The 15819-nt window shown below is 40.6% G+C and overlaps 1 protein-coding gene across 1 annotated transcript in view; it reads left to right on the forward strand.

The window, feature by feature from the left end:
* Positions 1–15386, forward strand: part of dst (dystonin) — a 100900-nt gene extending 85514 nt beyond the window's left edge. Inside the window, exons 83-105 of the mRNA XM_027277337.1 lie at positions 341–511; positions 1648–1803; positions 2184–2390; positions 2683–2802; positions 3367–3536; positions 3622–3781; positions 4398–4592; positions 4675–4803; positions 5135–5278; positions 5516–5704; positions 5797–5926; positions 6102–6265; positions 6350–6512; positions 6594–6748; positions 6841–6915; positions 7117–7134; positions 7991–8107; positions 9517–9634; positions 10480–10593; positions 11809–11999; positions 12221–12331; positions 12894–13020; positions 14317–15386. Of these exons, the coding sequence (XP_027133138.1) occupies positions 341–511; positions 1648–1803; positions 2184–2390; positions 2683–2802; positions 3367–3536; positions 3622–3781; positions 4398–4592; positions 4675–4803; positions 5135–5278; positions 5516–5704; positions 5797–5926; positions 6102–6265; positions 6350–6512; positions 6594–6748; positions 6841–6915; positions 7117–7134; positions 7991–8107; positions 9517–9634; positions 10480–10593; positions 11809–11999; positions 12221–12331; positions 12894–13020; positions 14317–14573 (3381 nt within the window). The 3' untranslated portion in view covers positions 14574–15386. The remainder of the gene's footprint in view (positions 1–340; positions 512–1647; positions 1804–2183; positions 2391–2682; positions 2803–3366; positions 3537–3621; positions 3782–4397; positions 4593–4674; positions 4804–5134; positions 5279–5515; positions 5705–5796; positions 5927–6101; positions 6266–6349; positions 6513–6593; positions 6749–6840; positions 6916–7116; positions 7135–7990; positions 8108–9516; positions 9635–10479; positions 10594–11808; positions 12000–12220; positions 12332–12893; positions 13021–14316) is intronic.
* The last annotated feature ends 433 nt before the right edge of the window (positions 15387–15819 follow it).

The following is a 15819-nucleotide window of genomic DNA, read 5'->3' on the forward strand; positions in this document are numbered from 1 at the left end:
CCTCTAATGGAGAAACTCGAGACACGTTCACAACAAACTCTCCCTAAAAAAGCAGCAGTAGTGACATCTTATGGACCTGAAAACAGAGGGAATACTTAAAAACAACTTTTGCAACAATTAGTAACATTATACATGAGCCGTAGCATGTTTCACCATGCTCGTTCTTTCACCATTTTTGGTTTAGAGTTGGACTAACATAAAAATGAAAGTGCACTGGCAAAATCCATCAAATGCATATTCAGCTCTGCAGACTCTCACATTGTTATCCAGAACTAAAGCGCTGAAATGTAATTTAGCCTGACGAAAAGCATCGCTCTCCTCGCGCCATTGTGTCTTGCAGGAGTTGTGTTCTGCCTTAGAGGTGAAGGAGGAGCTGTATCAGGAGCTGATGAACAAAGGTCACCAACTGCTCGCCGTGACGCCCGAGGGTCCGGACAGCAACACGGAGCAGGACCTCACCAACCTGAAGGACAAATGGGAAGCCGTGCAGGGGAAGGTCGCTGAAAGAAGGGTATGTTATTTGAAGCCGTGGCGAGGATGGCAGATAAACACTGCTCTTAGCTTAATGATTCACAACTTCAACTTCAGGTCTCGGTGAGAGATCACTGACACACACTTGAGCCATGACTCTGTGGATGTAAGCCTCTAATCCCAGTGCCGATAATGAATGGTGTAAGGACAGAGTTCTGGCAAGAGCACACAGGATGTGGTTACACTGTAGATCACAGCGGGCGAGTCAGCGTGGAACAACAGTGGTTTTGTCTCATGTGTTGCCATGGTGAACAGTTGACAAGTGCATAAAATAAATAATAGAGCTTAAACTAATATTTGAGCCAAAATTACAGACTCATCACAGTCACTGTGTTGTTCTTTGGGAAATCTCGTCCTTTGGAAGAGCATTTTCTCACTTCTGTGGCTACAATAAACAAACATCATTGGTTTAACATGGTAAGAAGATAAATAACGTTTCCCTTTACCGCTCTCACTCCAGATATGGAGCTCCTCATTCTGGCTCCTTGAGAGTTTGCTGTAGAATTTTGCTTCCTATTTACTTTGGTCCTGTTCCCAGGAATTCAAAGTCTGCTAAATCTTCACAGCACATGCAGAGTTGCAGCTGCTGGCCAAACCTCTCTGCTGCAATGTGGCACTCCTCTATTCTACTGTACCGTTTCCAAGCAGGAAAGAGTGTTCTGAAATAAGCACTGACTGTTAAAGTGCAGTTCCATATTTAGCGAGACTCTCAACATGACCCACAAGATATGAAAGAAACACATTACTCTCATCAGGTTTGTAATGTCATTAGCGCAGCGTTTACGGTCATGTGATGAGCCTGTGCCAGTGGCCTCGGCTGTAACAAATGGATGTTTTCAGCAATAGATGTTTCACTCATTCAATTAAAAGCTCATCATTCCATTTCTGCTTCACCATCAGCCTCTCCAGAGATGTTAACTTCCTCTGTATAAATAGAGGTCATGTTTGGCACAACCGATGTGTAATTGTGTTCTCTTTCCTCCCCTCATCTAGTGTTGTAGCAACCGAGCAGTTTGTTTTCAGTATTATATAGTGTGATACAGGTTGTAATAAAGACAACAGGATCGCTTTCATCCCTGTGCATCTGGAGCCTGATGATTCACATTGTGTTTACAGGTGAAACTGGAAGAAGCCTTGACGCTGGCCACGGATTTCCACAACTCCCTGCAGGACTTCATCAACTGGCTAACCCAGGCGGAGCAGACGCTGAACATGGTTTCCCCTGCCTCCCTCATACTGGAGACCATCATGTTTCAGATTGATGAGCATAAGGTAATGTTTGTATGGATTACACAACCACTGGAGTGAAATGAAATGCTTATGACAAATTCATTTTTTTTTTTTATCTTTATGCGTGACTTCATTTGCATTTTTATGCAGTTCCGTACTTTTATCCAGCTGTTATGAGAGTGCGTAATTGTGAAAAGTTAGTGGAAAATGTATCATATACAAAAGAGAAGTTCCTATTTCATCAGTCAAGCCAGCAATGACTCAATGAATCTGTTTTGTCATTCAGTACACAGCTTATTAGCACATCAATCACATTAATGAATTTACCTCTGCTGTCAAACGAAAGCCTGCACTGGCTTTTGATATCACGACACCTGACCTGAACCTCTGTCCTCTCTCTATCTTCTGCTGCGTTTGTGCAGATGTTTGTGACAGAGGTGAACTCCCACAGAGACCACATCATTGACCTGGACAAGACAGGAACACATTTGAAATACTTCAGTCAGAAACAGGATGTGGTCCTGATCAAGAACCTGCTGCTTAGCGTGCAAGGCCGCTGGGAAAAGCTGGTGCAGCGGTCCGTCGAACGCGGACGCTTGCTGGATGATGCCAGGAAGAGGGCAAAACAGGTACTGTTCTGTGCATTTTAAGGTTTTGTTTGAAATAAGCAATGTTTCACTGCTGTTTTTCACTTTTTATTATCATTGGAAAGTCCTGGAAATAGTATATGAAGCCTGTTTCATATTCTGTCTGCAGCTTATTATAGCATTTTCATTAGTGTGGGTTTTCTGGTCCCTCCTTGGGCCTGAAAACATAATCATCTGAACGTTTAACAGGGCAATAAATCAAGTGAAATCATACCTTTTTTTTTTTTTTTTTCAAAATTCGTTACACTGTGATTGTTTCTTTGTCCGTCATTAGTTCCATGAAACTTGGAATAAACTGATGGAGTGGTTGGAGGAATCTGAGAAGACTCTGGACTCAGAAGTGGAAATTGCCAATGATCCGGACAAAATCAAGACGCAGCTGGCACAGCACAAGGTGACCGAGCAATCGTCTTATCATGGACCAGGGACCTTTCACAGCATCTACAGAGTTTCATACATTTAACAGAAACCACATCCAGACAGCAGTTTGACACACCATGTTTAATGTGTAGTGCAAGAGAGTTGGAAGCAATTCCAACACTGAAAGCTATTTATGGGAATTACATTATCTACAGAACACATTAGTCATGCATTTGCTTGCTTTGCAGACTGCCAGTCCCCTCTTGTTGTTTCTGCAGTCGTATGTGCGGATGTTGTGCTAATCCTGTCATAATCCCAGGATGGACCAAATGTATTAGGGTTGACCTTGCTTTTGGATACTTTTAATCTCTGTGGAGCAATGGCTCTTGAGTTTTGACCTCCTTTTGTGTTCCTCACAGAATATTGTGTTCTTAATCACAAAAGACATACACACGGATTAGGATGCTGCCTGACATGCTGACAATAGCAGGAAGAAAATCCTCTGTGATGGTTCACTGTAACCCTGAGACTTGAAACAATCCACTACCCTGGACTGCTGTCAAATTGTGCTTACTTTACGATATTCTCTCATTCACAGGAGTTCCAAAAATCTCTGGGCAGCAAACACTCAGTGTATGACACCACAACTCGAACAGGACGTTCCCTGAAAGACAAGACCTCCCTGCAGGATGATAATCAGAAGCTGGACGACATGCTGAGTGAACTGAGGGACAAATGGGACACAGTTTGTGGCAAATCAGTTGAAAGGTAAGGATGCATTTTCCTGTATTTGTTTCTGCTGTACTCCTGCAGACCTCTGCACTCACAGTTTATGATTTGTGCTCTCCTTCAGACAAAACAAGCTTGAGGAGGCCTTGTTGTTCTCCGGCCAGTTTACAGACGCTCTCCAGGCTCTCATTGATTGGCTCTACAGAGTGGAGCCTCAGATGGCTGAGGACCAGCCCGTGCATGGAGACATAGACCTGGTTCTCAACTTGATAGACAACCACAAGGTAGAAAACAATACCAGACCACACCACAGCGGCGTGACCCAAAGCTCCAAGAATGTCCCACTTTGTTGATCCATCGGTTGGGCACTGGTCTTTAGCGACGGCATCGAAACCCAACTTCAAAAAGAAGCATAAAAGTTTTCACTGCTGCGTTAACACCACCCTTTCCTTTCTTTATTGGCTGTTTTGCATCACAATAGAAAACAAAGGACACTTAAACCAGACTGGGATTGGACTATCTATTCAAACAACAACAGGACTCACATTGTAGTACATTTCCACTGAGAGTCCCTGTTCAGTAAGGATGTCTGGAAAACTGCTGTTATGTTTGCTAAATACCAGTGTTATTGATAATAATAACTGCACAACATCAGCAACACAAGTAAAATGGTTGTTGCACCAACGGCTGTGACTGAACCGGTTGAAGCTGAATATATTTGTAATCTACAAGTTAGGGTTGTGCTTTTGCATTGAAATGATAAATATGCTTCAATTACATCTCTTAGTCGAAGTCTGACACATATCTGAATGTATCAGAGACTGTAAAGCCTGAAAAATACAAATCTTTGTTGCTGTTTTATGTTGTTTAAAAACATATTTCACTGATTTGTCCCTGCAGGTTTTCCAAAAAGAGTTGGGAAAGAGGACAGTAAGCGTTCAGGCGCTCAAACGTTCAGCCCGGGACCTGATTGAGAGCAGCCATGATGACTCGTCCTGGGTCAAAGTCCAGATGCAAGAGCTGAGCACTCGCTGGGAGACAGTGTGCAACCTCTCCGTGTCCAAACAGGCCCGGCTGGAGCAGGCCCTCTGTCAGGTATCAAGGAGTCCGCCACCAACATTAGATAGAATGTAAACTGACTGCGAGCCTGTCACTGATGTGTGTTCTCTGGCTGCAGGCGGAGGAGTTTCACTCGACTGTTCATATCCTGCTGGAGTGGCTGGCTGAGGCAGAGCAGAGTTTACGTTTCCATGGCAGCCTGCCTGATGATGAGGAGGCTCTGCAGGCGCTCATCGAACAGCACGAGGCAAGCAATGCAAATATTTAGTTTTTTATCTTAAGCAAAACTTTAAATGTTATAGTTTGACAGGTGGTTATTTTAATACATCAATGAAACATGCTGTCATGTTTTAACAGTTAAGACTCTGATTTTATAATTGCAGCAACTAGCCATGTCATCTTTCATGCCAAAAATCCAGTATTGTAGATATTCTTTCTTCACTATGATTTCATCTTATTGAAATTGCTCTGCCTCGCTCCAATATTAAAACAACCTTGTGAGCAATGCTTAATTTTTATGTTTCCTGAAAAGAATCCAATTTTATATCTAAACGTTTTTGGGTTTTTTTACTTTTAAGGAGTTCATGAAGAAACTGGAAGAAAAGCGAGTGGCTCTAAATAAAGCAACCAGCATGGGGGAGGCTATTCTGACCATCTGCCATCCAGACTCTATCACAACCATCAAACACTGGAACACCATCATTAAAGCCCGGTTTGAAGAGGTCAGTTCACAGCTGCATGCTCGCATACATACCTTTCAGCTCTGTCATATCCACAGGTATGACCGAACTACACGACTTGGATCAAGATAGAACAATTGAGATTTTTTTACCATGAAGATTGGTGGTGTGGATAGAAACCTTTTGAAGCTTCAGCGTAACACTTGTATGTGCCTAGTCGCACAGGAATTGCTTTGTTCCTAAAAAGTATGAGTGATGTGTGTGATGTTACTGTTACAGGTGCAGGCTTGGGCCAGGCAGCACCAGCAGCGATTGGGCACGGCCCTCACTGAGCTGTTAGCCACTCAGGAGCTGTTGGAGAATCTGCTGACCTGGCTACAGTGGGCCGAGACCAACCTCAATGACAAGGACAAGGAGGTGCTGCCGCAGGAGATTGAAGAGGTCAAAAGCCTCATAGCAGAACACCAGGTGAAGTAAAACAAACTGCAGTTAAAAGGAATTATTTCACTATTTCTGCTGTTACATTAACACTGAGGCATACGTGTTGGTTTCCCCTGCAGGCGTTCATGGAGGAAATGACCAGGAAGCAACCAGATGTTGACAAAATCACCAAGACACACAAAAGGAAGCCTGTCGGAGAGCCCCAGAACCAGTCTCAGATCCCCGTGCTTGGCAAAGGAAGACCTGGAAGTATGTATCCCACAAATACACCTCATGGAGCATGACCCGAGCCATCTGGCCCAGTGTTGAGTCACTGCAGGGTGACGCGACATCCTCATCTTATCCATTTTAGCACCTGGTATGATGTCATTGCTCAGCTATTCTTCCTGATTACATGCTGAAGGTGTTTGTCTTTCACTCACAGGAAAACGTTCTCCCACACAAACCATGTACGCGTCAGCAACACAAGCTCCCATTGAAACCAAGAACCCCCGGGTTAACCTGCTGGTCACTAAGTGGCAGCACGTGTGGCTGCTGGCGTTGGACAGAAGGAGGAAACTCAATGATGCCATGGACAGACTAGAGGAGGTAACCTGCTCTCTGTGTAACTGCAAACCTGGTTGTTCACATCTTTTCTGGTTGAACGCATCAGTCTTTATATTTTATGTGCAGCTGAAGGAATTCGCCAACTTCGACTTCGACGTGTGGCGGAAGCGCTACATGCGCTGGATGAATCATAAAAAGTCTCGTGTCATGGACTTCTTCCGCCGCATTGACAAAGATCAAGATGGCAAGGTGACCCGACAGGAGTTTATTGAAGGCATTCTGTCCTCCAGTAAGTATCCAACACACAAACTTACCAATGAACATGTTTCAAAAAATGCTCATTTTGTAACACATGATTGCTGTTCAATAGAATTCCCTACCAGTCGTCTGGAGATGAGCGCTGTGGCAGACATATTTGACCGAGACGGTGACGGCTACATTGACTACTACGAGTTTGTGGCAGCTCTTCATCCCAACAAGGACGCTTACAAACCACTAACAGATGCTGACAAAATTGAAGATGAGGTGATTACGAACTCTCACGCCAAGAATTTTCAAATCTAGAGATGTGTTTAGGGAGTTATGGTGCAATCATGTTTGTTCATATCTGTTTGCAGGTTACACGCCAGGTAGCGAAGTGCAAATGTCCAAAACGATTCCAAGTGGAGCAAATCGGTGCCAACAAATACCGGGTAAGCAGATTTGAACCTATTACACCGAAAACAAAGGATGTTTTAGTAAACACAAGCAATGTCATGACTGTGAAATGTTTTACATGGCTTTATTTCATGGTAAAATCAAGTGGAAGGTAAGTGATGAATGTGCTGCAAAAAGTGTCAATACATGCTAAAAGCTCTAACCTATTTATATTTTATTGTTCTTCACATCACCAGTTCTACCTTGGAAACCAGGTACATATGAAAGCCCTCTTCTGTTTTTATCCTTCTGTTCTCTGCCTTATCCAAAACCTTTTTCATTTACCATGTTTGTTTTTCAATTAACTCTCTCTGCCCAAATTCCTGGCTGATGTTTTCAGTATGAAACTCAGAAGTAGAAATAAAGATCTGTCGGCCATCTGATTTAATCCGTAAGGAACAGTGGTCTGAGATTTGTTTACAGTCCAACAATTTTATGGTAGCTGAATGTGATCAGAACATACAACCTGAAAGAAACATTAAATGTGTTTTAAGTTTTATAGCTTTTTTCAGATTATTCTCGTTTTGTTGAAGAATAACACAATCCAGGTGAAAATGAGTGTAGTAAATGTTTTATGTGTCTGCTTTTGAGTTTCAGAAAATACAATATTAAAGTGCCAATACCATTTCAGCCCATATTTTTTTATTGGTCCACGGGCATAAACTCATCTGCTGGGCAGCTTGGAAAATAATGCTTTCTGTGCTTGCTTGCCTTTGGCGCTTCAGTATCATGGGAATGATTTTACCTCAACATTGGCTGACATATTTTTGTGTAACTGACACTGTTTATTTATTTATTTATTTTCATAGTTGGGCAACCTTAATGATTTCAATTAATTCTTTAAATTTTTTACCTACTGAGTTATTATGTCTTGACAAATTGCATGTTGCAATTTAAAATTCATTGCTGATATGGGTTCATATGCCACAAATGCTTTCTGCAGCTTGTTGGATTAAGATTAATAATGTAAAGGTGTTAGTTAAAAGGGGATAGGGGCATTAGTGGTGGTTTATGAACTAGTTTGTATTGATGTATCGCACAACAAATGAATTGAAATAATTCTTTTGACAGTTTGGTCTGGTTCACTGCTTACATGACTCCTTAATCGGCGATGAGACAATAGCAAACAGGGAAAATCAAAATCTTACCCCCCACCTACACGTTGCAGTTTTGGAAAGCTGTATTCTGGTAAATGGTTATTCTTAAGATGTGTCTTGTGCCTCCAGATCATCATCACCTTTAATGTATTTGATCACTAAAATCACCAGTGACATTAAATCATTCTGATAATCATAGATAATCATCGAGTGCAAGATTTGTTTTACCAGCTGAAGAGATATCATAAGATAATAGGCACTTAAGCAGAGGGTCATCAGTGTTTGGTCATGTCTACGTGTCACTGTGGTGGATTAGACAGAACTGATCTGAACCATTCCTCATGTTGTTCTCAGTGTGAGCTGCATTGGATCTGCATCAGTGTCAATGCATCCCAAGCATTTTGAGTCGTAGTTGTAGAAAGTGCAACAAAGTGGTGGATTGCAGGAGATTGCTGTTTGTCCGCTTGAACATGATGTGAAATTGTTTTTGACAGAAAGCATGCGGCCGTGATCGTCCCGTGTGATTTATGTCTTGGTGCTAATGCTCATGGTCACATCCAACTGGCTGACTTCTCGTCTCCCATCACCTCATACACCTTGAATCATTCACTTCCATAACATGCTCTGTGTTCTTATGTTTCTTATGTGTGGTTGGTGAGATGAAGGCAAATTATTGTACACTGCTGCCTCCTGGTGGTGTAATAACGTGCCTTCAGTTAATGTGTTTTTTCACAGGCTCAACCTGCAGTAATGGAAGCAAACCGAAGCCAGACACTGTCGGAATAAAGTCAGACGTTACAACCTGAAAACAGGTTTTAGGGCTGTTTCTGCTATTTGTAATTATATTATGTGTTAGTGAGATATCTAAAAGATCAGAAAAATGTGATGAAGGCACTGTTTCTAAGTTATCAGGAGTACTTTTGCTGCATTTTGTTGTGTGAAAATTATATATACACACACATACAAATATAGAATATCTACATTAAACCAATATTATATAATCATTTTAACCCAACAATAAATATATCAGGCATCTAATGTCAAATCAAATGTTATGACTAAATGGTATGAGAAAATTTTAGTTTAGTATGAGCTTATTTAGTATTAATAATTCTCTAATTTAGGAATAATACACCAGCACACACTATTAGAGGAAAACCAGTTGGATTGACCTTTGTGTAATTTGTGTCTTTGAGGTGAATGAAAACTAAAAATGTGTGTTTTTGTGTCATAATCCTGTGTGAATCTGTGCAACACGGAAAGGAAATCAGTCCTGAAGTGGACACAAAACATCTCTGTTGATTATTTAATTTGTGCATGGAATACTTTGATTGTCTAATTCCACAAAATAAGTAAATAAATGAATTCATTGGAATAAATCTCCAAAACAGTCTGGTTTCCAGTGTTGCACAGTGTGTAGCCTGTAATAAGACAGTGCTCATACACAGGTCAGTGTTTTCACACATGCCCTCTTTGTTTTCCTTCCCCTCCCCGCCACAGTTTGGAGACTCTCAGCAGCTTCGTCTAGTACGAATTTTACGCAGCACTGTGATGGTGCGGGTGGGAGGAGGCTGGATGGCTCTGGATGAGTTCCTGGTGAAGAACGACCCCTGTCGAGGTGAGTTCAAAAGTTCACGAGAAGTCACGAAGGCAGAGCTTAAAAAATTCTCACTGTCTAGAAGGACTAAAATATTACAGTTTGGGTCGATTTTTCAAAATCTCTTCAAGAAGGAGGCCACAGCTGAGGTATTATGAAAAATAATGAATACTTTAACAGATGCAGAGTGAAAAAAAGTCTGTTAACCATTACAGCCACAAAAATGCTGTCCAAGTACTGTTTAGTGCTCACATATGGATACAGCACATCCCCTGAGATTAAAGTCAGTAACAAGACAAAACAGTGATTCTTTTAACCTAATATAATAATGTTATTAGTGTTATTATTTAATATACCGATTCAAAATACATGACTGCAAAGGGATTTTTCAGTTCCAGGTCCATCAAAGGCTTTGGAGAGCTTAGGAGTCTAATCCTCTGTTTGAATATAAATAGAAGTAACCACTGTGACTGTCTTTTCTTTTTGTTGGTACTAATTCATTATATATTTTGGAGTCATGTCTGTGGTTATTTACCCAACACATCGTTCTTAAAAAGATAACTGAAGCAGTAAGACGAAACTGCAAGAAAAACTGACAAATACACACAGCAAGAGCCAAATTTCTGTAATTTGTGAGACATGAATGTTGAGTTAGTTTTAAGTTAGTGAGCAAAGTTGAAATACAATTGCCCATCATCAATCTGACACCTGCATAGTGTGAAACGATCCGATCTGTGCCCACGTCTAGTGCGAAAGGTTGATTTGCTCAATGTGTTTGTTTCTGCTGTTCCTCTGTATTAATGATGAATTTCCTGTTTTTCCCTATTAAACCTTCCTCCTGCTGAACATGATATCATTTCTTCTAGTTCATCACCACGGGAGCAAAATGTTGCGCTCGGAATCAAACTCTTCAATTACTCAGTCTCCTATAGGTTGGCAAATCTCAAACTTACTCACCTTACTCCATGAACCCACCAGTGGTATGTGTGTCTGCACATCCGAGTGTGTGCTGTTTGTGTTGGTCCCGGTGTGTACTACTATGTGTGTGTGTGTGCGAGCACTTATTGGTAATGGCATCCTCATGAACAAGTTCCACTCACAATCAACTGTCTTTCAGCTCCGGCTGGTTTTCATGCATGAAGTTGTCTGTGTGGGACACATCACGTGCTGTCACTTTGTCTAAGGCACTTTTTTGGGGGACGTGAAGCAAACCAGCTTCTTTTTTTCTCTCTCAGCATGTAACGAGCGGCTTCTTTTGCAGTTTTTCGGGTTTGCTTGACAATCAGTCAAACAAACAAGCATTTTAAAACCTTTTTGAAAGATTAAAGAAGAACGTTGACACTGATATAAAACTGCCTAACGTGGTCATTGAGGAAGTTGTCTGTATACAACACACACAACAAAACTGAAAGAGTATTTATTGGACTCTTCACTTTGTTTGTGATTGAAAACTGCATGTGAGCCAGTTCATTTTTAACCAAACTGGTGTGGGGTCTGTTTGGTTTATTCTGTATAGTTTATGTTTTCTTGGTTTTGTAATTTTTCTGATTTGGGCTGTTTTGGTGTGCAGACACTCTTTGTTTAGCAGTCCAAGCAAACAAAGAAGTATTGCTGGTTGAGAATTATAAACATTTACTCCGCTACTGGTGCAGCAGTGAATGAACTTCTGTTGGACGAGTATGGAGGAGATGTGAAAACTGCATGAGACTTGATTTTTCTTTGTTTATTCAGGATTAGAATTCCAACTTTTATTTGAATTCATTTTAAGTATTCTGCTTTATTTGAAATACACTTTATTTTACAGGTCCATATTTCCTTCATTCATTCAATTTATTAAAAAATTTCCTGGAAATAACTATGTAATGTAGTGCTACAGACACAGTGTTCAATTGGTGCATTTTTAATTAATTAATAATAATTAATTCCTTCTGTAAGACTTTCAGTAGCCAAAGCATACATTTGAACATATAAAATAATACATTTAAATTTAAAAGAAGCAGAAGAAAATGTCAGTTTTATCTAAAGTTAGCACCAAATTACATCGATATTTCAAGGTAATAATTATGAAATTAGGGACTTCATGTGGAAAATAAAGTGTTAACTCATATCATCATCAACAACAACAAAAAAAAGCTCATAAAAATAATTACAGTTGCATTGATGCAATAAAGCTCATTTGGACTGTCATTTCTTAGCTAAAGGCCGGACTAACATGGAGCTGCGAGAGAAGTTCATCCTCCCAGAGGGAACCACTCAGGTGATGGCGAGCTTCCGCTACCGAGGCCGGAGATCTCGGCCGTCGTCCAGAGGAGCTTCCCCGAACAGATCCACCTCCAGTCAGAGCTGTCCGGTACCATCACACACAGCAGCGACCACTACAGTCAAGGTGAGTGGCTCCGCTCTGCTGGGAGAGTCAGTTGTTGTCTAGTTGTCCGTCACACTGTAGATTGATTCATTCCCCACCATAATTTCCCTCCTATTTATCTATTTTTTTCATTATTTAATCATGCTCCTGTTTATTTTTTATGTCTCTTACATCTAGTGTTTCTTGTAGTTTTTGATTTATGAATCCATGTCTGTGTTTTTTGATTTGCCATTGTTTCCCAGACTCCCCAACACATAACCCGCAATTATGATAAGCCCTGGCTTACAAACAGCAAACCCTCCACTCCTCTTAAATCATCTGACTCCTTTGGGAGCCAAGGTTCATCCTCAGAGGTATAGTCACATATAGCACATGATGTGGAACACTTTAGATTTATGACCCAACTGAAATCTACTGCATAATTATCAAAATGTTTTTATGATGCCAGGAAGCCTTGATAGAGCTTGCAGTTTGTGAAAAGTGCATTTGTTCATGGCTGATTGAGCTGATCTGGAAGATGCTGGATTCACAGTGATTCGATGTGTCAAAGATTTCAGTTGTGTCTATACGCTTTAACTTCTTTGCTAACTAATGGTGCTTAATATTTAATTCTTGTCTGACAAAAATCTTTATCTCATTTTAATGTCACCATAATATGATAATATGATAATATATGCATGTCTGATTGCTTCATGACTTACTAACCGCAGGTTTAACACGTATAGTTCAAATACTAACCGCCTCTCAAAGGGATTCCCCAGCTGTAATGGGGTTTTTCATTAGATTTCAAACTAACTGTGCTTTCTGGTACAACTTGTTCTGCAGTTGGTAAGGTCTGTTTTCTAAAACACTGTCTAAGACACTGTCAAGGAGATAACTACCGTTGATAACAAATGAAAGTTCTGTCTTTTGCAGGGTACACCAGTTCAAGGCAGCAAATTACGTCTTCCTGGTTACTTGTCAGGCAAAGGATTTCAGTCTGGTGAAGAGGGAACGTTGATCAGTGCTGCTGTATTGAAAGCCCGAGCACAGACAATAGGTGGTGAGTAGCAGAAACTTAACTTTTTATCATGCTTTGAAGGTGTGTTTGCGTCTGTTGTCTAGTGCAGCGAATTTAAGGAATGAAAATAATTTGGCTGAGAATGAACACTCTTTTTGTATGTCAAACAAAAGAACATTTTGAGGTCGAAATAACCATTTCAAGGTTAGAAGGATTAAATTCTACCCTGTAGAAAATGTTGGGTGAAGCATCTGAGATGTCACTGAAAGTTCTTGAAGCCAGGAGTTAGATTTAGTGCTCTCTGCCATCTTGGATGTTACTTAAACAAAAATGTCAAAATAAGGGAAACCAAGTTAAGATGATGTGGGTGAACACAATTAAAGTCTTACACAGCTATGCAGCGAGCGAAATATACTTCCATAAAAGGTCAAAAACACCAAAAACAGAAATGACATTCTTTATTCACCAAATATTTTTGGCTATCTTGCCTTCATCCCTATGCACATAGTGATAAATCAGCATAGATACTGAGTACATAAAACAACATTATTATCGGAAGGGCTGACAGAAGGATTCACAATGCAGACTGAGACAAATGTGGTGGTTCAAAAAAGGTTTTACTAGTCAAACTAGAAAAACACAAGCACAGGCGACAGTACAAATCAGTGAGGCAAAAATCGTGGTCAGAAAAACAGGCTTGAGGTCGAGGATCAGGTAAACAAAGAATACAAGACAAAGAGACGCTGTACAAGACAAACAAAAGGAGCACAGAGATTAAATAGAGGGAAAAGGGGAGGGGAAACAATCAGGCACAGGTGAAACACATGAGGGAGGCAGGTAATCAGGGAGCACTGATGACTTACAGGGGAAGGCAGAGACCTGAAAGACAAGACAGGAGGATAACAGAAAACATAATAGTTCCAGACATGAAAATTATCCATTTCTCAATCTTGGAAATCATTAGCTATCTTGTGATGAAGACATACCCTCAAAAAGCTTAATCATCAGCAAACAATAGAGGATGGATTCTGAGATTGCATTGTGTTCCACCTCTTCTGTTCTCTGTATGGACTGTCCAAAAGCCACTGTTCAATACTGCTTGGACTACAAATGGAAACCTAACCCTTTCAGAATATTGTTTATGAAATATAATTGTCCATCTCAACCCATCAAAGAGTTAAAGGTTCAATACCCATTATTATTTTAATCAATCAATCTTTGGTTTGCAGCAGTGGTCGCAACACCTGAAACCAACTGCCAGTGGCAAAACACTATACCTAACTGTTAAGGCTCATTTTAATAGATCATTAATTATTGTCTGTGATTTTATCTTTCTAGATTCAAGAAAAAATTCCAGTCGACCAGGAAGTAAAGCTGGGAGCAGAGGGAGCAGTCGCAGAGGAAGTGACGCCTCTGACTTTGACATCTCGGACATCCAGTCTGTGTGTTCAGACATGTCCGAGACAGTCGGTGACTCAACCCGAGCGACGCCGCGCTCTGCGTCCCGTCAACACGGAGGAAAACCCTCCAAGATCCCCACTCCTCAAAGAAGAACCACTCCCACAAGCAAACTGGCCAAGGGATCCAAGCGATAGTCAGTGGCCTTTAAAACAAACAACCCAGGAGCTAGTTGCACCCTAAACACGTAACGGACACTGGAGATATCTAATTTAAAAGACTGCAAATGTGTTGAGTGTTATTTAAATTGTTGCGAAGATGTAAAATATTCAGTTGAGAGGCAATATGGTTTAATATTATGTGAGAATGGAATGTTAATGGCCTTGTGCATTTGTTTTTAATGTATTTTACTTTTTGTGAAAAATGTCAAATTGTTTTTATTGTATTTTATTTTATTGATGCAAAACCTGTAGAGGTTTGATGAACACTAGAAAACTTGGGAATGACTACGTTGTACGGTTAACTAACATTTCTAAACACACTAATGAAGGGCAACACGCAGGATAGCACTCTGAGAGTTACTGAATGTATTGTAATTTATGTTTGCTGATGTTTGGAGTAGATGGTGCATTATGGTACCATTTGAGGCACTGCAATTATCTATTTAAGTGCTATGATATACTGCCAACATGCATTTAAAGGGCAATGCAATATACTACAATAAACCCCCAGTAAGCACTGCAGAAACCTTTGAAAAACACTTATTTAAGGCAAGTAGCAGAAACCTCGTAATCATGAAGCTTTTAAGTCTTTGTTTGTTTGTGCGCAGCTGCAGTCCCTGTTTTGTCTGAACACTTCACAGCAGTGTGTGCATTGACCTTTCAGAGGCGCCACTACATGTAGACATTCTCTTGTGCATCTATGTCAATGTATGGTTAATTTCGGTAGAGCTGAAATTGTTACTGTAACATTACTTTGTAATAAACCTGCTTGCAGAAAACCACCAGAGACTGGTGTGGACCACTGAATCGTCTCTGCTTTGCCCGTTTACACTTGTTTTATTAGCCGTGGTAGCAGTGAGGGATGTCAGTGTCAGTCTGTGGGTGGCCAGTCCACCGCTTCAGCCTCTGTCTCCTGTGTCTTTTTCTTTCATGCTGCTAAACTAAAGTTATTTAGTAAGCATTAAAAGCCACCCCATTGCTTCATACAGATTTACAGCAAAGGTCTTTTCTTAAATTAGCAAAGGCAGTGACACCGGACACATTTTTTAAATTTTCTATTTGTATCCATTTATTGAAGAATTTATCTTCCTGTGTGTTATTCGGCAGTCTTTTTCTCTATCGCCTGGTCCTTCGACGCTGTGAGAAGGTTTAGGTTGAAGGTGTGGTCTACTCTTGGTGGAATGTTTGCAGAGCATCTTGTGTTTAGCTGTGACATACTACA

Source organism: Larimichthys crocea, chromosome III (genome assembly GCF_000972845.2).
Source record: "Larimichthys crocea isolate SSNF chromosome III, L_crocea_2.0, whole genome shotgun sequence".
Classification (NCBI taxonomy): Eukaryota; Metazoa; Chordata; class Actinopteri; family Sciaenidae; genus Larimichthys; species Larimichthys crocea.